Source organism: Synchiropus splendidus, chromosome 16 (genome assembly GCF_027744825.2).
Source record: "Synchiropus splendidus isolate RoL2022-P1 chromosome 16, RoL_Sspl_1.0, whole genome shotgun sequence".
NCBI lineage: Eukaryota > Metazoa > Chordata > Actinopteri > Syngnathiformes > Callionymidae > Synchiropus > Synchiropus splendidus.
In genome coordinates, this window is record NC_071349.1 from 11,869,204 (window position 1) to 11,891,123 (window position 21,920).

Below are 21,920 nucleotides of genomic sequence, written 5' to 3' on the forward strand. Positions count from 1 at the left end.
CCTCTATTTGTCGAGGGCTAACTATCACCAACTATCACCAGGGATCAAGAAGAGTGGGAGGAGATCCAGACAGATAACTGTAAAACAAAAAGGTGCCAGGTGCAGATGGTAGCATTGCCCTTGTTGCTGACTACCCAAACAGTCCCTTCAGTCATGTTTCTCATTCATATATAAAGCCAACCAAAGCCAGTAAAATCCTCTTCTCTGTTCTTAAACACAGATGCTTGTTCAAGTGCACGGACTGCATCATGAAGTATCACAAGCTGACTTTCTTGTGGCATCTAAAATAGTTTCTTCCTGAAGTGCAGCCTTGCCTTCTCTGCTTGAACTTGCGGGTGTGACTGTGTCCTGTGACGAACTGAACAGAAGGTCAACAGTGAGTCCCACCTCTTGCAGGTGGATTAGTCGAGACCCTGTGACGAAGAGGATCAGCATGAGGTCAATCTATTTTTGTATTCCCCCACTAGATGATTTTAATAACAGGAATTAAGCAGCAGAAACAAACTGGTGCTTCCAGACAGGAGAGAGCAGAGATGTTTTTGCAGTGTGGTAATAGAAATAAAGATATTTTTATCTGCTCCACATTCAGCGCTGTTACACTCCATCAATAGGTCAACGAGTAAGTTGTCCTTGAGCTGAAATTGTTAGCGAGACGCTGAAGTAGAAACAAACACATCCTCATTGTGTGTCTCGTGTATGTACGTCGCCCCTCAGAGGTCATATCATTTTGAGCTGAGAGGCAATGTAAATATCAGTCAGGCTTTCATTTGGAGATGAAATACCTGAGGAGGTTTCGTTTTCCCCAGATTAAATAACGTTATAAGATGTTGCGAATACCACCAGACAAGGTCGCAGTGCTGGAGGGTGCTCCAACTTCTCACGCAGAGATCTTACAAAGAGAAGGAATGTTTGTCTGCCTGTGACTGTAGCACGAGAGAGGCTCCACAGCCATGCTGTGTGTGTTGACAGCTTTTGTGAGGAAATGTCAATGGTTATAAGGGGGGAACGCTCAAGCTACTTATAAAATAGAAGGAAGAAAAAGTAGAGTGATTTTGACGTTGTTATATCCAAACGTATCTCTATATCATTTTGAATTATTTAATGTCATGCTAAACATTAGTATGGCTATCCTTGCTTGCTTCTGGTTGGTCGGTATATTATTGATGGGATGTCTGGCACTGGTGACGGGAAGAAAACACAGGTCAGTTTGAAACTTATTACCAAACTTGCTGAAAGTCTTTTGGTCTGAGGGGTATTTTTGTTTGTTTGTTGATGGTAATAACTGTAGGTAAAGCAGGGGGGGAAATAATTGTTCGCCCCTGTGTATCTTTAAATGAAAGAACATGATCAAACAAACCACAAAACTCAAGTAAAGCAAGAGCAGAAGTTTTTAAGCAGGAGAAGAGGCTGGGCCTCTTCACTCCGGCTGCTGCCTCCTCAACCCCAATAAATTGATGTGTACATTTATTATGAATTTAAACTGAGATCCTTATTACAATACTTTAAACCCGGTATAATCTCGCTCGCTGTTTAAATCCTCCTCTCCTCGGCACTTATAGAACAGCCGCAGCACTTGGGGGGTGACGTCATGTTTTCTAGTACGCAACCTGCAACATCCGGGTCTTTCCTCCGGGCTGCTCGGTGGCTAACGGTAGCTAGCAGGCTGATAAGCTGTCAAGTGGAGAGGCTGGAACAGACGTTTCAGCTTCCCCGCTGGCTTATCCTCGCTCACATCCGAGAAACATATCTCCGCACACATGCTGCCTAACTGAGATAATGTAATTCAACCACGCAGGGAGGAAGGAAGCCGCGCACCAACTCATTTATATGCTCTCTCTCCTGTGTGACGACTGGCTAACAAGCTAACCGAGCTACAACCGCAGTTCACGACTTGTTTTGGTCGATTCCCCTTCCTGGTCGGAGCTGCGGCCAGTAGAACCAGGGCACTCTCTGTTGCTGTCTGCCGATATATTTGGGGGATTCTGGTAAGTGACAAGGCGTTGAATTGAGTTGTGGGGGGTGCTGCTTGCATGCTAGCCAGGCCCAGGGCTGCGAACTGGCCTGTCCAAGTTAGCACGGGGACGAGGGCCGAGGCCCGCAAGGCTGTTTGTTTATGTGCTCTGAGCCGTAGAGCCACTAACGAGCCAACTTTGGTCGTGTTAGCAAGTTTACCATATAGACCATTATTAGCGGGTATGATTTTCTGCCATGAGCGATATTTAATGTAGCTCCCAGTCCTCTCTGTACAACTGCATGTTTCTGCTGTTGAAAATGAACTGTCAAGGTGAAAAAGACGCAAAAGAATGAAACATTAACACGACAAACGTCACCGTTCCCCGCCGTTGTGTCTTTTAAGATTCATGTCCCACAGACGTGCACTAAAAATATGCGCACATGTCAGTTATTTTTAGACCAAAAGTGGACACCCCGAGGTTTGAGATGTTCATCTGTTGCCTCAAACGAACTGTTGATATGCTTGTCTCTCAGGTGAGGTGTGTCACCGCAGCAAAATGGATTGAAATGTACAACCGGTGTTCACAAATGCTAATTCAACAGAACAGATCCAACACTGACACAGTTGAGCCATCTATGTAAAGCATACAAAAAAAATCATTGAACTGATTTCGCAAGGTTGTCTGTGGCCATTGGGACAACTAACTATTCAAACCACATTTTGTGCAGTTAAAACGGTTTATGACACTACAAGACTGTCACGTGCTCAACGCAACCTGTACACATGTGTAAGTTGACTATAGCTGAAGTCATGACTAGTCGACTGTCAATATGGTTGTAATTTGACACATACTAGTGTTTGACAACCTGTACACATCGTACACAGACAAGTTCAACTCTTGACTGTTTTATTTGTCTCTGTGTCCTCTTTATTCCGCTTCTTGTATTTTGTTTCCTTTCATCCTGTTATCTAATGGTATTTATATGCAGCTCTAAGTAGCTTGCCAGTGTGGACCACTCTTGCTCAAATGGGTTCACCGTCATCCTCATAAATGGTATATTGATTAATCCACCATACTGAGTAATGGCATGTACTCAAGATGCTTGTTTTTTTTTCCTCATCAACTGGTTTATAGATTCAGTTGAACTGCTTGCTCTTTCTGATTGATTCTTTTCCAATCATAAAAACCCTCCTGCACTTGGTGTCATTTCAGCATTTACAATTAAATATATCAGCTATCTATCAATGTTTATGATATATTTTCATTGATGGGTTACTTTTTCTGGTGCTTTTCTTTTAGATAACTGCCTGTATAGGTTTTTATTTATTCTGACTTTCAAGCGTTTGTCAAGTCACACCAATTATTTATTGTGTTTTTACCTCTTGCATAATTCATTTTGTATCATGTCATGCTAAAGTGCAACATAAGCTGTCCTTTTTCTGTTTTCTTGAAGCACTCAGAGCTCAAACTCCTTTAAAATTACTCGCTTGACAGTATTTTTGCAGATTCAGCAGTGGGTTGCAGAAAGCTGCTGGTTCACACTCAGACTCAGGCTGTGTATGTATATTTTCTTGTGAGATTTGGGGTGGACGTTACATTCGCCTTTAAATTCAGGACCTCAGGGATCTTTAACTGTTTAAATATAAGTGACCAGTATGCACTCTGTTATTGTGGGCCCACCCAGACTAAGGATTAATCTCTGTTGAGGCTCGAGGTTGTAGACAACACCTGTTTGAAAGTTGTCACCGTCTCAGCCATGTGATCACTGCCAGCCACGGCAGTCTCACTGCTGCAGAGATTGTTCCTCTATAAAAGTCTTTCTGCAGTGTCTGATAAGATTATAAGATGGATTGTAAAAACAGTGTTACACTGAACCTGATGATTGTTTACATATGTATTTCACCTGAACAATTGAGCAACTTTACTAGGATGTTTCGTAAAAGACCAGCACAGTCACTTATGTTTCAAGTGGCACAAACTGAAGGTCCTTAATACTGAAGTCCAGTTGTTAGGTGATGCCATTGGACTTGAGTAGGTGCACCGAAATTAGTACATAACATAAACTTGGAGAGTCTGAGAATCACATTGAATAGCTTTGCCAGTACAAAGCCAAAAATATGCTCTCAAAATCAACACGGGTGATAAGCCTTCACTTTTCTTTTATTTCTGTTTGGCAGGTTTTAAGTGGGACACAATGGGGGCATTTCTGGATAAACCAAAGATGGAGAAGTACAATTCTCGAGGAGATGGCAATAACCTGCGGTATGGGCTGAGCAGCATGCAGGGCTGGCGCGTGGAGATGGAAGATGCGCACACAGCTGTCATTGGTTTGCCCCAAGGCCTCGACCTGTGGTCCTTCTTCGCTGTGTATGACGGACACGCAGGCTCCCAGGTGGCCAAGTACTGCTGCGAGCACTTGCTGGAGCACATCACCAGCAACCCAGACTTCCAGCGGGCTCTGCAGGAGGACCAGTCAGTGGACAGCGTGAAGAACGGGATCCGCACAGGGTTCCTGCAGATCGACGAACACATGCGCACCATCTCGGAAAAGAAGCACGGAGGGGACCGCAGCGGCTCCACCGCCGTGGGAGTGATGATCTCACCCAGCCACATCTATTTCATAAACTGTGGTGACTCTCGAGGACTACTCGGCCGAGGCGGAGCCGTTCACTTCTTCACACAAGATCATAAACCCAACAATCCCTTGGAGAAGGAGAGGATCCAGAATGCAGGAGGCTCGGTCATGATCCAGCGGGTGAACGGCTCCCTGGCAGTGTCCCGAGCACTGGGAGACTTCGACTACAAGTGTGTGCACGGCAAGGGCCCTACGGAGCAGCTCGTGTCTCCAGAGCCAGAGGTTTATGCAATTGAAAGAAGCGAGGCCGAGGACGAGTTCATTATACTAGCTTGTGATGGCATCTGGGATGTCATGGCCAACGAAGAACTGTGTGACTTTGTCAGGTCACGGCTAGAGGTGACGGATGATCTTGAAAGAGTCAGCAATGAAATTGTTGACACATGCTTGTATAAGGTTGGTCCACAAAAGGTTTTCAAAATGTGTTTTGCAAATTGAATTTTGAATCTTGACTGAGGCGTTTTTTCTTTATCCCAACAGGGAAGCCGGGACAATATGAGTGTTGTGTTAATCTGCTTTCCCGGGGCTCCAAAAGTGTCTCCTGAAGCAGTGAAGCGAGAGGCGGAGCTGGATAAGTACCTGGAGTCCAGAGTAGAAGGTGAGCAAAGGTTACAAGACACCGATTTGTAATCATATGTCGTCATCCAATTTAGTTTGTGTAACAGAAGAGGCATAATTTTACGACTTTGCAGCCAATTGAAACGCTGAAACTTCTCAGATGACAGAAGAGTCAGAGTTGGAGATGAGTGAAGAGGAACACTAGCTTGCGAAAGCTACTCCTAATACCTTAATACGTTGTGCCTTTATATATATATATATATATATATATATATATATATATATATATATATATATATATATATATATATATATTTATTATATCACGCACATTTACTTGAAAACAAACATTTTCTCAATGGCAACTTTTATGGAAGATGAAGTTTGGATCATAAAGGCGTCTCACGAGCTGTTGCCATAACAGCCGTTATCATTCCTTGTATGTGTTGTAAGCAGGTCATAAGTCTCTCTTGTTGTAGTTAAGTCAATGCTTAAAGGTGATTGGACAGTACCTGGTCATGTGCTTCACAGTGCTGGGTTCTGCTGGGGGATTGTATAGCAGCACTGCCCATTACTGGAGGGATGTCTTACTCTGGGGCAGCCATTGCCGATAAATCTGCATGTCCGTTACGTGGGTGTTTGACCCGCGTCCAGATAGTGGGACGACGACCTGTTGGACCTACTTATGTCTTCATTTTTGTTAAAGGGGTTAATGTACGTCGTGGCCCATGAGAGTATTTTCCTCAAGGCCCATTAACAAGTCGGGACAGTTTCAGAAATGCAGAATGAGCATCTCATCCAGCCCTGCTTCCACAAGGCCAGGCCTTTCAAAGAACAACAGAGTGGTTAATGTGACATTAAAGATGACGGAGTAACAGTCTTCCAAACAAGAGTTCATGCTGATGCTGCTCGTAGAGACCAGTTCACACTTTCCAGATTAAGTACAGGTTTCTATTGTGAATCGAATCTTCAGTACAATCCATGGACTTCCCCTGGTGCTCTGTTGACGTCAGCTTTGAAATGCCTTCCTCCACAGAGATCATCAAAAAGCAAGGGGACGAAGGCGTTCCTGACTTGGTCCATGTAATGCGGACGTTAGCGTCTGAAAGCATCCCCAACCTCCCACCAGGGGGGGAGCTGGCAAGCAAGTAAGTCTTTGTTTAAGACCAAAGAACACCTTGGTTTGAGAACATGCCTCTGATTTTCCTTCTGTCTGCAGACGAAGCGTTGTCGAGGCAGTGTACAACAAGCTGAACCCGTATCGAAGTGATGACACAGTAAGTATCAGAGCGTGAACTTGCCCACAGTTGTCCTGCAACGGTGCTCCCATCGTGTCCTCCCACTGGTGTGCAGCCATGAAACAACGAAACCAAAACTGAAAATTAAATTACAAGTTCTCATAGTCCTTCTAGTCGACACAAGCAATGTGGTCACCACCGTACTTGATTACTCAGTAAATGAAAAAACAGCGAACAGGGTGACTTTGCCTCAGTTGCTTGGTTCAAACAGATTGGAGCACTTCTCATGAAGAAGTGGCATGACGTGTGCTCGAATGACATTAACCAATTCTTTTGCATGTGTTGAACTTGATAGGTGCTACGTGGTAAGCAAAGGGGTTAGTCTTACCGAGGGACATGTGGTGTTTTATTTTTACTGTAGAGGTCTGACAAGGAAATAAACAATTTTAGGAGATGGTATGTTGAATTATCTAACATCTATGGAGAGTACTGATCCAATTCTGTTGAAATCAAGAAGACTTTTTACGGCCCTGGTCCTACAATTGACTTGATCCACCACAGGTGGCAGAAGAGAGCCGCAACATTTCACATGCCTGGCATCTGCTGGTCATTATTGAATCACCACAGGTCCGCTGGTAAAACTAGTCCCATCCTCACCCTGTGAAAGTCCCTAAAATGAGCTGTCTAGGCTTTTCCCTGTGGCAATGCCAACATGTTTGTGTCAAACAAGTCAGTCAATTTGGAGCTGTGTTGAAAGATTTGGTGTTGTTCTGAAATGGATGAGAAGTCAAAAGATGACATCAAAAACCATGATGACAAATATACCAGACTTTCATTTGCAAATTTGACCATATACTCCTATTAATCTCTGTTGTAAACTTCATTGAAGAGCTGAGAAAAGCTCTGCTTTGCTACCATGATTTTAATCCCCGTGGAATACGCAACTGGACTTCTTTTGAGAGTCTGTCCCCAAATTCTGCTTGACAGAAGAAGAAACCCAGTGCTTTGTCACCACTGAGCAGTCTGGGGTAGGTTTTGTTGGGTATAGTGCTGTCCCTAACATTCTCAAAGGGCAATGGCTGCAGTTGCTACTCAGCTCAGATTTTGTTCGTTCAGTCCCGTCCCATTAGCTGCGCCCCTGGGCCTGTCATGGGTATCGCTACCTTTTACCGGCCCCTGTTGTCACCCCATTGTGGCGACTTCCCAACATGAGACGAGACAGACTGCTCACTAGGGATGGGCGATAACTCATCGTACACAATATACCACCAAACACATTCTCCACAATGACATTTCTGCTTCTCACGATAAATTCGATAAACACGTGCAGTTGCTGCATTGGACTTACACACATGAACATGACGAGACCGAGATGGCACGCCACGCTCTTCAACTCTTCAACAACGCCAGCGTGTGACAGTTGTGGAGACTGTGGTGGATCGTGAATGCTCATGCTAATGCTATGACCTGGCATCAGTTAGGGACCATCAACAAATTCTAAAGCGCTCAATGTATAAGTGAAATCCTCAATAAGTCAATGAAAAACAACCATTTTAGGAGAGAGGATTGTGAAAAGGTTTTTCATCACACAAGACAAAGGACTGACAGTTAATATAATGATTTGGAGAATAAAATATGACTCAATTATCATTTATTCACATGATTTCTAATATTTCTTCAATAGCATCTAGGTAATGTGTCCAGACGGGTCCATAGTTCAAGTCAACTGTTCAGAGACATGAGATTCAGCAGACAGACGGCTCAATTTAACCCCTAAATAAAGCTGGCAGAGCAGCCTTTCGGACACCAGCGGCTTCTAACAGAGACGTGAAACATTGAATTTCTCATCTCTACACCAACTATTATATTTCAACATAAACAAATAATGATGTTGGAGACAAACTCCACTAATCAGAAAACAGTGTCAAGAGAGACTGCAGTGTCCAACACATGGAATAAAATGAACCGTTATCGCCGAAATTGCAACATTTATTGCTTTTTTTTTTGTCCATATCGCCCATCCCTACCGCTCGCAGCCAAACTCCGACTGAAGCTCACACCTGGAACCGGAGAAGTCCAGTTGCCTATGTTTCATTTTAGCAGTAGTTCTAGATTTGTAGTGGCTGTTCAGGTCGCTCTAGTGTGTGTGCACGGAAATGTAGTTCCCCACAGGCAGAACCTTGTTTTGAGACCTAATCTGATGCTTCAGTTATGTCATGGTTCCACTGATCTCATTATGGTCCACATCTTGTGTACCCAAGGTTGTGTCTGTATAGGTACAGTCTCAGTGGGAGATCTTTGCTTCCACAAGGTCTCAGACCCTGCCTTCATTGATCGCTCCACAATACCGGCTCATAGCTGAGCCGGACGTGCGTTACTTAGCAACAGCGCGGTATTCCCCAAGGTTTGTTTGTCCTATGAAAGCGGAAGATATTTGGGAGATGTGTTCACAGTCGATCCGCAATTTACCACATCAAAAAAAAAAAAAAAAAATTGGTTAATGCCAGTCGGCGCGGTTGAGGGTGCACGAAAAGGTCAACTCAACTCAGATTGGTAAACACGGTGTGGATTTCTCAGCTGGCTGAAATCTAACGGGCAAACTCAGACGTGGCAGATTTCATCTTCCACAGCTCGAGGTTGGAACCCAAATGTTTGAAAAGTTTCATATATATTAGCATGTTTATTACATCCTCACTCTAACTCTGAAGTTGAGTGGTGGAACGATGTTGCTTCAGGGTCAGGCCTTCAAATGACCAGCCACCACGTGGTGGTGGTGGTGGTGGTGGTGGTTGTGGAACTAGATGGAAGTGTTAAGCGTGTTGGGAAAACAAACGCTCCAGTCTCTATAGACGCTCTCGCCCGCTGCACTTTGCTCTCCCCCACACTCGAGTGCACCCATACCTGTGGAGTCACACTTTGATGCTTCCACTGAAGATGGAGCACTCGAGGGAATGTGTCTGACCCGATGGCCAGTGAGTTTGTGTGTACAGTCTTTTGTTTCCAAGCGTCTGAAGTCCTCCCTCTCCTCTCTTGTCAAGGACTCAGCGTCCACAGACGACATGTGGTAACACAACCTCCTACCACTAACACAACATAGCGTTTACAAACCACCATCCTCTCAAGACCCCTAGCGGCTCAGCTCAGCTCAGCAGTCTCTGTCCCTCCGTCACTCTGAGCTTTCAGTTTCCAAGAAGGGAAATTCATGGGAGGAGGAGGAGGAGGAGGAGGAAGAGGAGTTGCATGCACACAAATCTGGAATTGTGCAGCACCGATCCACTCTGGAGTTCAGCATCCCCGACATCATGTCTCCCCTTTTATGTTCACCCACTTTAATAACCTCCTCTGAAGTGAGTCCACCGGGTTTTTTTTCTTGTTTCTGTTGAATAATCACCTTAACAACCCTGTAAAGTAAAGAGTCCAACAAAACGAGGGACGCTTGCTGCCGCTCTATGTTTCTGAAAATGTGTTTTTAAAGGGGCTCGATGGTGCAGTGGAGACCTCCACTGACCCCTCAGGCTGTAAACAAAGCAACGCTCACTGGCATTACTGGATCTATTTACTGCCACTCCGAGTACTAGTGACCAGCTCCCGGCACACGCCCATCGTCTAAGGCCTGTGTTGGTCGGCATTGTTGCACTCTCTCTCTCTCGCACTATAAGATGTGGTGATGGCAGGTGCCCATATTACATTAGGATACAATATGCATGACAAGATGCAGTTCTCCTCCTCTGCCTCTGTTGGTGCTGAACCCATTAGCTCGTGCGGAGGTTGTTTCTACGGCCTAATGACTCTTCATGAAACGGTGTCCTCATTTTCTGAGACCACTAGATGGCACTCTTTGCTCCATTATATGTTAAGCCGAGAGCACCACCTACTGAGCTCTGCAAATGGCCACTGTATCACGAAGCCTCACCAGCCCGTCACTAGTTGTGTCTCAACACAGTTGGGGTCCAGTATTGCCGGGTGGCGCCGAGCGAGGGCGCACGCTTCTTCTCCACTGCCCCAAGATTGAAACCATTTCTATTGTGCTGTTTTAATTCCCTTGTTTTTGGCACGTCTTTACTTTACAGGGACGTTAAATCGTAAGATGTTTCTTTTTCTTTTTTTTTTTTTTTTTCCTTCTGTTGCTGTAATTAATTTGATTCACATTTCCTCGTGTGTGTTTGTATATTTCTGTTTTTGTGAAGTGCAATTGTCCTGTACAAAACAGCCTGTATTTAATGCAGCTTGATTTTAAGTTAAAAAATGAAAGAAATGAAAAAGAGAACCTTTTATGCACTATCTGCCTTCTCTCCTGCTCTTCTGGAACACGTTTCTGAACCAGTGAATATTACCGCTCGTCCTCCAGGCACAACCTCGCTTTTCTTTTCCCGGTTAGTCTTTGCTCCTTAAAGAAACGGGTAAATTGTATAGTTGTCAGCACAGTAAGCTCGATATCAAACCATTTGAATCCTGATTAGTCTCCCCTGTGATTTCTTTTTTTTTTGTGTGTGTGTGTTTTTTGTTTCTTGTGTACAAGCTCCAATAATAAGTCTGGAGAGCAGACGCTGCAAACATGAGTCGTTTGTGTGCGTCGATTGAAGAAACGTTGCTCTGTAGACTAACAAATCTCAATTGACAGTTTAAACGCTACAGTAACATAAGTTGTGAAAGAAGAGTAACCTGCCGACTTTACCCATCGCGGTGACAAACTTTGTGTGTCATATTTCGATAAACCCAGACGACACCAGTGCCCTCTGCTGGGTGCCATAACTGTCAAGCTTTATTACAGCCAATGCCAAGTGTTACTTTGTTTTTAGAGATTCAGAGTTTTTGTGTGGCTTTTTTTTTCTGCTTCTAATCCGTTTTGAGTCAATTGACAGCACTGACTTAATCGCCTTCAGTAGCTTCATTAGACGGTTGAAACAGGGGTCTCAAACTTGGCGGCAAACTTAACCAGCTCAGCTCTGGTTTTGAATTTCAGTTACTAATAGAAACATAACCACAGCTACTCGGGAAGCAGTGAGATCAAATCAAAGTATTCCGAGCATGAACATGGTTAATTGAGATTGTAGCCACTGTGCATTTCAGAAATAGTTTCTCTGATTTTTGAATCAAATGCTGATCAGCAACACACATTTCAAAGTAACATGAAGCCTGGATATTGTAGTGAAGGATAACACCTGAGGTGTTTCAAAAAGTGGTCCACAAAGTTGGAGAAATAAAGATTTTCGTCTCAGTAGCACAAGCTGCTACAAAACTCATTTGAATCTTAGTGGTTTACAAAATGTACTATAGAATAAAAATGTAAAAACAAGAAGAAATATGGAAAGACCCCAACAGAATGAGTAATATGGGGGAGGGGGTATATTTAATAGCAATAAAGAAAAAAGTAATCATGAACAAAAAAAAGGTAATTTTAGAAAAGTAATACTGTAACAACAAACACAAATATCCTCTCAAAAGATGTCAAATCACAACTGATAGGGGCAAAAAAATGTAATAAAAAATATTTAGATCAAAATTATTAGTGGAGAAAAAAAAGTGACAGTTTTAAATATCATACTATATACGAGAACTTAATTCAGAAGTTCATTTGACTTCATAACAGAGAGACCCCTGCGTAAACCAGCTCTTAAGCCCCACCACTCAGACTGCTTTCTTTAAACTGAGAACAAATCTGTAGACGAAGCGTTCTCTTGTTTGTTTTCTGTCAAACTCAAATCCCCATCAGTTATTTATTGTCACTAGCCAGAGCACAAGTTAGCTGCTTCCATGTGATTCATGAGTGACAAAATAGTGGAAAAGCTAAACTTGGTCGATGGAAATGATTTTATTTCTGATTTTTTTTTTTTCTGTTTTGTGGAAAGATTGTTGAGAATTAATGTTTGTATATATTTTTAAACCTTCAAGGAATAAATCACATTGCTTGAGTTTCCCTTTGTTGCCGTCAAAAGTAATTCCTAATATTTATGAGCGTGTCCTCTCTTCCCGACTGACCCGAAATAGAGTCCTGTATTTACTAAAATGACAATCTTTCGCCACGTTTTGGAAGTGTGGTGAGCGGAGATCCTTAACAAGCAGTAGAGAAGTAATAAACGCACTTTAGGAGGCCAAAGACAGCCAGTCTGTTTGTTCTAAATCGATTAATAAAAGGATGATCGATAGGAATTGATCACAGTCGTGTTCCTGGTCACGTTGCACCGTGGAGTGTTTTATCAATATGTGCTTTTAAGAATAATTTTCGCAGCGATTCTTAAACTTCACAGGGTCTTTAAATAAGTGTTGCGTCGCTCGCTGTGACAATAGCCACAATCGCCCTTTGAGGTTTGTTAAAAAACATATTTGTTTGCATGCTACTGCTTTCCGTACAAAAATACAAAACAATAAAAAAAAATGCAACAGAAACAAGTGATCACCTGAAACTGTTTGACCATAGCACTAACGGAACTCACAGCAACATTAAGGGAAACGTGTGCTAACCATGAAAAAACTGACTAAAACGTTGAAAATGCTGTAGTTGTAGTTTTCAATATAAATATTTATAGCGACTTGGCCGAATATGATGAGAGAGGGAACCCCTACAGTGCCAGCAACTATAAACAGAAATGAATTTTGTTCATGTAACTAAAATACCTCATGACGTTTTTGGGAAGTTTTTGTAGTCTTCTGTAGTTTTTCTTTTTGCGCTTGCCCCGACTGTACATCAATGCTGAAAGTCATGAACAACTCTTGGTCTCAATTCTCATACCATTTAATGTTGAGTGATACTCAACGGCTGTAAGCTAGCATAACCTGGCGAGGTGCCAAGTCATAACTACACTTTATTCATCCGGTTCAGGGAATGAATTCAACCCAACTGGAACAAGAGTGAGGCACAGAGTTGGACGCCTGCCTTTCACTGAGCAAGAAAGCGTCAGCACTCCGCATCCTCTGACTGATTCTTCGGTACCTTGGTTTTGAACACGGCCACAAATGGCGTCAGGTGTGGGGTAGCTTCTGTTCTACTGTTGTGGCGTTAGCGCTTTTGGTTTGTGCGGCCAAATATTTTAGACCTTCACTTCCGCTACCAACACTGGAGCAGGTAACCCCCACTCCAACATACCAGGGGTGTCACAAGTAGGACGGTCCTCCAAACTGGTTTAAGCTCGATACAGTTAAGGACCAGAGTGTGTGGGTCTGATCCAGATGCTGTCAGGCCAATGAGCTGGCTCATTGGACGTTTGGTTAGTCCCCAGATTTCGTAGGCCAATGGCGTGAGACCAAGCTGGTGAAGAAGTCTTTCTTCTGAACTACCTTTCAGATGAAAGGGTTTGTGCACAGGAAGCACCTGAACCTGTACCAAAGTTCAAAGGTGGCCAAATGTAGTATTGACAAATGGCATCAGAAGTGGGGTGGAAGCAGGAAGAAGCTGCAAGGGAACCGTAGTCGGTGGAGCGATCCAGTCAGGATGCTCGGAGTTAGCAGCAATGTATAGCTGACACAGATGCTGGAAATGGTTCTTGCACTTCTGCCCCTTTTCAACTCAAGTATGAGAATTGAGACCCAAACTAAAAATAAAAAACTTGTGCCCAAATACCCACCAGTGTGATCCCACAAATTCGTCTGTTTGTACGACGACGCTACAAAATCTAGAATTGTATCTGCAGTTCAGGGATGTGTGAGGGTGTGGGAAGGCGCGACGAAAGCCCAGAGTCATATGCACTGATCACCCGTGTAATTAGCTTTTCTCAGAAGATATTGTAATATAAGAGAATTTTGGGAGTTACTTTGAAAGGCTCTTGTTTCTTGTGAGAGACACTGAGACGCATCTGAAGGCAGAAGTGCCGCGGACGGATTTCTTTTTTGGAGACTGAGAACTGAGGCGTTCATGAACACCGGACGACGACGTTAAAGTAGCGTCTGATGCTACGTTTTATACCTGTTGAGAAACCAGGGATGTTATTTCGGAATGTTGGTGCCAAACTTTTGATAACGCCTACCATGTTTAGATCATGAAATGCTTTTGGAAAGGAAATCCAGGTTCCCTGCACTTCTTCGTCCAGATGCTAACGGTGAACTTCACAAAGGCTAATGGGATTGCTCGCTCCCTCTTGTAAATATTTTCGTACCTTTTGTTGTGATCCTTGACGACGTGTCGGGTGGTTTGCTCCCCTGCGGAACGACCCGGCCCTCACATCGTCGACCTTTTTTTCAGCTCATAAATAAGCTCACCGATTTGCCTTACCTCGATCTCATGTCGCCCCCTAGAGTTCCCGCTCAGCATAACACTATGAGGACGCTACTGACATCACTCTTGATACTCTGCATGTTAGGGTACGAACATTATTGTCACATGGTACAACTGTTGAACAATCACTGGTTCGTTCTCCACACGTTGACTTCTCTTGCTGATGATGTCATCCTCCACACAGGTGTGTTAACATGGTAACCTCGACGTCACACGCGTCCATGTCTGCTATATTTATGATTCTACCGTCGCCGACGATAGCTTTAGAGTGCTGTAGATAAGTATTGTCCCTGTTCGAATGCTTCTCAGAGGCCTCTGTGAGTTATTTTTCAAGTACAACTGTATATTTTGTATCATGTTCTAGCTCCAAAGGAACGGCAGAAAAAAAGAAAATGTTAAAAAACGAGAAAAAAACGAACGAAATTGTTCTTGTGTTGTCGATTGAACAAATTGCATTCCTTGCTTGTGAATTGATGCATTTCTCACCTGACGTTTTCAACCCTTCCTTCCTTCCCTCCCTTCTTTCTTTCATTTTTTAGCCTTAAGTTTGAATAAAATTTCTAGTTTGCAGAATGTATTACTAAATAAATGGGTTGTCATCTTGTAACTCATTCCGCTGCTTTTCTTTCTGTTCTGTTTGTCACTGATGTTGTACAGAAATGCGTGAGTGAGTTGAGTTCTCTGGCCTTGTTTATAATTTAAAAAAATAATTTTTGGAGTTCAAATTTAAATGCATCTTTGAGACACTCATCTGCCAAAACTTTTTGGGTAGAAAAAAATTCAATGAGTAGTTGAAATGTTTCAAACATAGAATTAAATCCCCTAAAGCAACAGTATTCACTAATAAAATACTTTGATAAGTTAGATTATTTTTTTAAATGAAAGAAATGTGAAAACGACAGTAAAGAATGATCATATTGGGCTAAAATACTACAAAAAATATTTTTGTAAGGTAAAAGAAAATCAAAACAATGGAAATGTAGGAAAAGATACTATAGGGCAGGTGTAAAAGAGCAAAACAAACATTGGTAGGAAAATAAAGAATTGAAAAGAATAATAATTTAAATGAAATAATGCTTGGAAAATTCTTACATATTTAAATGGCTGTCAGATCACACTTCTGTTGGATGACAAAAATGTTCACAAAAGTTGATTGTTGGTCGTAAAAAAAATGGATTAAAAATTGACCAATGGAAAATCAGAGGTTTGTACTGAACCAATCTGGGAAAAGTACTGTCAGTTCTAAAGCAAACTTCTGTTGACAGTCAGGTGGTAATAAAAATTGTTAGAACAAAGTAGGTCCAAAAGTGTATGAATGGACCCAACATAGATCCCAGGTTGTGGTCCCAGCTTCTTCACTGTCCCGTCTCCACTGAGCTTTCCGCCGTCGTCATCGCTGCATGCTCCGATCTGCATGAACTTGTGCCCGCATGAGGGTATTTGCCCACGCTAAGTGCATCTGAGGGCTGCCGGAGCGCCGATGACGGCTCGGCGTAGTCCACCGGGGATTAAGAACTGTGGGAGGGATTAGTTTAAAATGTCAACATAATGTCAGGAGCCGTGTTAGAAGGTCAAACGTTCAAACAGCGCTCAGTGGTGAGCAGTTAATAGATCAGGTAGTGTTTGGTTTGTTGTGGCACCTGCGATGGCCGGCGCTTCTGTTCACACCAGAGAGCGGACCAGTCGTGCTCACAGCAGCTGTTGTGTCTTCTCAAAAGTTTTCCTGAGGTTTGTCAACCCAACGGATGAGAGCTGGCTACGTGAGGCAGTCCTGTCCTGCTCAGTCTCCCCGTCTCAGTGAATATGTCAGGAGACCTACACAGTGTTTTAGGTGGATCTCTGGCTTCACCTGTCACTTCCGTATCTCTTCTGCCCAGCAAATCCTCGTGTACCTCCATCTGCCCTCTTCACAAATGTGTAGAGCTTTTCAAAACATCCTTTCTTCACCCGAATCGCTGCCCAATGACCCAGGTGCAAGGGGGCATTCTCAAGCGGACTTGACGCACAATATCCCAGGATATCCTCTTGGATGACAGTACTCCATGGGCAACTCTACTGCAGGTGAATTCGCCTGCACTTGGAGGATAAGAAAACCTTTTGATGCCATTGACCATTACACTAGATCGGGGTTACGTTTATTGGCCAAGTTCTTAATGTGCGATTCAAATGGACCTGGATTGTCTTCTGGTTGGATTACAAGGACCGGTCCCAGAACCTCGACGATTGCTCCGGTAAACTGGCCCTCACACACAACATAGTCACTGCTCAAGAATCCGTGGGAGACCCAGGGATCAAGTGGCACCTTGCTACAACAACAGTTGTTACCACACCGGAATAAGATCATGGACACTTTCCAATGGGTTCCACAACCCAAACTTGACCCCTGTACTCTTGCACCTGAGAAGGAACCCCACCCTCCTCCATCCCGGATTTATGTGTCCGCCACCAGGGTTCTGTCCCTTGGCTTTTGAAGGACCTTCACTTGCAAACAGTTCCAGGGCATCGATTTGGCAAGTCATTGAAGATGAAGACCCTTGTGTTTGAAAACAAACGGTCTGAAAGCGAGTGTGAATTCAGAGGTGCAGCGTAAGACGTTCAATGTCATTCATGATGGTGCTGGTCCGGTAAAGAGGGTCGGTCCTGCTGACAGGAAAAAGTGCTGATTCAACTGGACGTTTGACACAGGCTTCTTCGGACATTTGCATGTACCGTCACCGCTGCAGCTCATTAGCGGCGGCCCACCTGTGGCCCCAATCCTGTGCCCCCTTAATGACTCCCGCTTCAGTGCCAGCGAGGACATCGTCGAATGCTCATCATTGTTCGCCAGCGTATGTCATGCTCTGCTTCTCGTGGCTGGAAAAAAGGAACCCATCTGAGCCTGACTAATGCAGACGCAGCAGCGAGAGGATGGGGCGGGAAGACGGGGAGAGGAAGGGGGAGGCTGTGAGTACTTGGAGGTCACTGAGCTCCATGTTTGCTAATTCACTGCGGAGTGCGCCAGGAGCCATGTTTCCCAGAATCCTTTACTAAAGAGGGAGGCTTTTGATTGAGTTAAGCGCAGGAGAGGCCGAACCACTCCGAGGCTGATGCTTCCTTCTTCCGACTCGGGAGGGGTCACGCAAGTCCACCATCATCTGGTACAGCACTCGGCCCCTGCTCGCCAGCTCCATTTCCTCTTCCTGTGAGTGCTCCTCTTGCCCGAGGTCAATTTGTCACAGAGAACGAAGCTTTTCTCACTGGCTCATCGGGATTCAGCGATTGGTGTGTACAAACAAGCGCATCAGAGCGGACTGGCAAGCCCCCATCCCTCCCCCACCTCTCACTGTCCTCCCTCGCACCCTCCCGGCTCATACAGACATCAGATACCCCCCCCTCCAATCGTGTTCTGCCAGCCTGGGAACTCCAGGCCATGGCCCCCCTCTGTTGACCCCAGACATCAAACGGCGAAGGCTTGTTACGGAGCCGCTTGTTAGCATCAGCACCTTTCTTTGTCGGGCGGTATCGCCATCCTCTCCCACCACCTCTCTGTGTCCCTTCACTGACTGGAAGATTTAGGATTAATGTCAGCCAGCGCCAGCGGCTTGGTTCTGTTGCGGCTCATACGCGGCGTTGATTGATCTGCGGTGGCGGGGAGTCGCGGAATGTTGTTGACAGCTACTCGCTATCGCCGTCGCTCTTATCCATATTTCATTGCAGAGGAAAAATAAACCTCTCAGAATAGCTGCTGTCTGGCAAGTGGCTGGCTAGTGCGTCGGGACAGAAACCCCCCGTAGAAACGTCCCCAAGTGATCGGCCCACTTAACCTCGGCGCGGTGCTCTGGAGGTTTCTCACATCTGTCGTCTCTAGGGGGCGCCACAGCCGGGCCGACCTGAATCCATCATGTTTCAGTGTGTTCTCCCCCAGCGTGTGCTGCAGTTCTCATCCTCATTCAACTTTCATTGCAGCCTCAGCCCGCCAAAACATTATGACCATCCAGCTCATACATAGCATGTGGTGCATGCTCCTGGTCCGATGAATAATTTCTTAGCTACAAACTATGAGATTATTCGTTAAATAAAATGAGATGACCACGTGAATTTAAATAATATTTTAAGTCACGTTTAACTCTTATAAATCGATTTTTTTCAGATATAAATACATGAAATGAGAGTTTCGTGAAACTTTAATACATGAAAAGGCAAGTACCAGAACAAGATCCTTTCCAATTGCCCTTATGATAAATTCAACGGAAGACTGCCTGGAGAAAAGCTCCCATCATAAGAAGTTATTTTTTAACTCTCTTAAAATGTTGGTTTTCTTGGACATTTCTGATATTTGGATATTGAATGTTTACATGACTGACAGGGTGTCATGAGGCTACACGTCGCCAGGGGCTGCGTCACGTCCACCTCTCACCTCAATTTATGTACCAACTTTTGGGAAACCGTCTGTCTTGTCATGAACCTTATTCTGGGCTAAGAAGTGAAGTGGTGCGTCTCTGGGTAGAGGCTGTACTTTCACTACACACAAAATATGTTGGGCCGTTTTTGCTGAGGCCCCCGGTTATCCTGACGGGAGTTGGACCAGTACCACAACCATCATCTCCACCGCCTCCTGTCTCAGCACAGTCTCGTCTCACTGGAGAATCCCAGGATGTTCCTCTACCAGAGGGATGTTATTGGGTTCTGCTCCTGATCCTTTATGATGAGATGTGAAGTGCATCCTATTTTGGCACCTGGTGAGGCAGCAGCTCTACTCCAGGTCTCTGACGACTCACTTGAATCCTTAATCTTGATGTGTCAGTCATGATCCTGGTCTACAGTCGACCACATGACCTTCAAATAAACTTCTAGAAACTACAACTCAGCTCCAGCATCAGCTCCTCTCAGTCAAACTTTTAAAGGCGCCTTATTGGATGTAGACTCTGAAGTGATCGATGAAGAATTGTCTCTATTGTCTGGCGCCAGGTTCTGACGGAGCGCCGCGCTGATCTGAGCGACTCGTGCTAAACTGCCCGTTGATCCATACACCCGGCCGCCAAAGCCGAACGCTATTAATTCTCCCTTTGTTGTCGTCTTTTGTCGATCCCTAACTGCAATTTTCTTGCTAATGCGCTCGCCGCCGCCCATTGTCCTCCGCCGTGAACACGTATTGACGCTGTACAGGGCAATTTGTTTTCTTCTATCTCAGGCGCTTTTCAAGTCTGTCGATCTGAGTAAATGAGGACGTGTGGCAGCCGTTCCACAGAGGGCGCTATGCAACCGCAGCGCTTCAGCTGAATCTGAGAAGTTTTACGACTGAACAGAAACTGAGAGAACTGAAATGAATCTGGACTCTTCTGTGAAATATCAAACTTTGAAGTAATTCGGCCACTGGGGGGCTCCACTTGATGGATGGATTGGACTCAAGAGTTGTCTTCCTGCTGCACCGAACTTTGAACTCAAGAAATGTCACATCACAAATTCGACTTAAATCTTGGGGCAACAATACAAGGTGAGCTACCGCTGAGTTTCATCGCTGAATATTCCGACATTTCCCGGAATACATTGGAATGCGCCGCCGTCTTTTGCGATTTTCACCTGACTAAAAGTTGCACCTGCCTATTAATGTATTAACTTTGAGAGAGTGATGCCATGGCAGCGCCTCACCACTGATTCCAAGGGTTCCCCTCCTGCACGCTGCCTGACACCTGTCCCCACCCTGTTCTGCATGTCACATGACTTCATCTGTGGTTCCTCTCCTCCTCAGGACGCCGACATCCTCTTCTTCAGAGGTTTCAGCTAATCAGACGATGATTCCATCCATCCATCCCTCATCATCATCATCATCTTCATCGCCTGAATAACTTCCATCTTTACTCTTGTGTCAGTCCGTAGAGAGCAGTCTAAACACTCCATCCGTAACTCCCAACATGAAAATGGAGCGTACTGTTTTTTGTCGGAACAAATGTCGACTCATTTCCTGGCACTGCGTTCACCTCTAAACACACCACATTTGCTCGCATCTGAATCAAAGAAATATTGTTCTGTGTGCATGTTCCTCCCTGCTGAGATGAAGGTGTGCTATCTTCCCTCCATGTCTTCCACCTGGAGCTTCTCAGCTCTAGTGTTCCTTCCAGCCCTGTGTTGGCAACTACCTTTCCAGGATCCCTTCCAGAGTGTTCCTTCCAACCTCCTCATTTTTTTTTTCTTGGAGCTGTCTCACAACTTTCTTTCCAGGGTCTGCCTCTGGCCTGACAACAGGCATTTGAGAAGGATACCACGCCCTCCTTAGTCCATCACAGATCTCCTAACCACATCCTCCTTTTGAAAGGAAGTTTGAGGTTCTGTAGCTCGAACACACAACATCTCCGTCCTCTCACGCTTGTTCTTGCTCTGCTCTCTGTAGCAGGACTTCTCTCAAGATCACACTCCAGCCTTTTGAAAGAGCCTCTCCAGGCTCACCTCAAGAAGGCGACCACAGAAAAACCTCTGTGTAGTCTACCGACATTTGGAATGGTCTCCCCCGCGTTCCCTTCAGATCAGCTTGAGGACCATGGGATTGGATGGTTTCAGTAGGGAAAGTCCATCTTCAGCCTCCAGCACTGACTGTTCTTCAGCTAATAGAGTTGAGAACTCTCTGATGGAAGAATTTAAAGTCCATCCAGGGACTTCACATCGTGGGTTATCAGGTGCTTTCTACTACCTTCCTGTGCTTTCTATTAAATAAAACCGTGGCAAGAGGTACGTTGAGCCGTAGCTTCTACTCAACTGCATCACATGACTTCACTCTTACCTCAACACTCGGACCCTGAATCACACTGGTGCCAACTTTTACACCTGGCTTGAAATAAAATGCCATCAAAGTATTTGCTCAGTGAAAGTTCTTGAAGAAGAAGAAGCCATTCTCTACAATGTACCAGCTGAGTAGTATTGGAGTTCCTTGAAATAAGTGTTTAACAAGCGTCCATTCGTGAAGCAATTCCATCGTATCTCACTCAGGCAGCAGAAGAAGGACGTTAAAGCTTGGTGTGTTACAAGACGGAGCATGAACTCTGATGTGTTGGAGCTAAAACCACGTGTAACGAAATACATTTCACTCTACGATTGTTTGGCTTCAGACATCGTAATGGGAACAATGTCAGTCGTTCATGAGCCAATAAACGTCTTCTTCACTTGTGTCGTCTCGGTTCATTCTCCTCTCCTCTTTTCTTGTCAGAAGATGTGAAGACAAAGCAGCCTGAGGAAACACAGGATTCTTGCTGAGCTCATCACAATTCCATCACTGGTTAGAGTTTTCTTTCTGTTTCCCATAATTGTAAATGAAACAAAACTTATAATCATCCAGTTTTGTGTAAATATTTGTT

At 44.5% G+C, this 21,920-nt stretch overlaps 1 protein-coding gene across 2 annotated transcripts; it reads left to right on the forward strand.

Annotated features, from left to right (window-relative positions):
* The first annotated feature begins 1,642 nt into the window (after positions 1 to 1,642).
* Positions 1,643 to 21,685, forward strand: ppm1aa (protein phosphatase, Mg2+/Mn2+ dependent, 1Aa). Of its 2 annotated transcripts, none has more exons than XM_053844857.1 (6): positions 1,643 to 1,985; positions 4,133 to 4,986; positions 5,071 to 5,188; positions 6,185 to 6,296; positions 6,368 to 6,425; positions 20,324 to 21,685. In XM_053844857.1, exons 2-6 carry the CDS (start codon positions 4,150 to 4,152, stop codon positions 20,357 to 20,359), a joined length of 1,161 nt encoding a protein of 386 aa, XP_053700832.1. In that variant the 5' UTR covers positions 1,643 to 1,985; positions 4,133 to 4,149; the 3' UTR covers positions 20,360 to 21,685. The 2 variants fall into 2 exon arrangements, with proteins under 2 accessions (XP_053700832.1, XP_053700833.1); XM_053844858.1 differs by lacking the exon at positions 20,324 to 21,685 and adding an exon at positions 9,425 to 12,303.
* The last annotated feature ends 235 nt before the right edge of the window (positions 21,686 to 21,920 follow it).

What these genes read in the sequence shown, in the direction of transcription:
- ppm1aa (XM_053844857.1), top strand. Translation starts at nt 4,150, where the DNA reads ATGGGGGCATTTCTGGATAAACCAAAGATGGAGAAGTACAATTCTCGA. An exon ending in CCTGGAGTCCAGAGTAGAAG is followed by an intron (nt 5,189 to 6,184) that starts GTGAGCAAAGGT and finishes CTTCCTCCACAG; the next exon opens with AGATCATCAAAAAGCAAGGG. An exon ending in CGTATCGAAGTGATGACACA is followed by an intron (nt 6,426 to 20,323) that starts GTAAGTATCAGA and finishes TCTCCTCCTCAG; the next exon opens with GACGCCGACATCCTCTTCTT.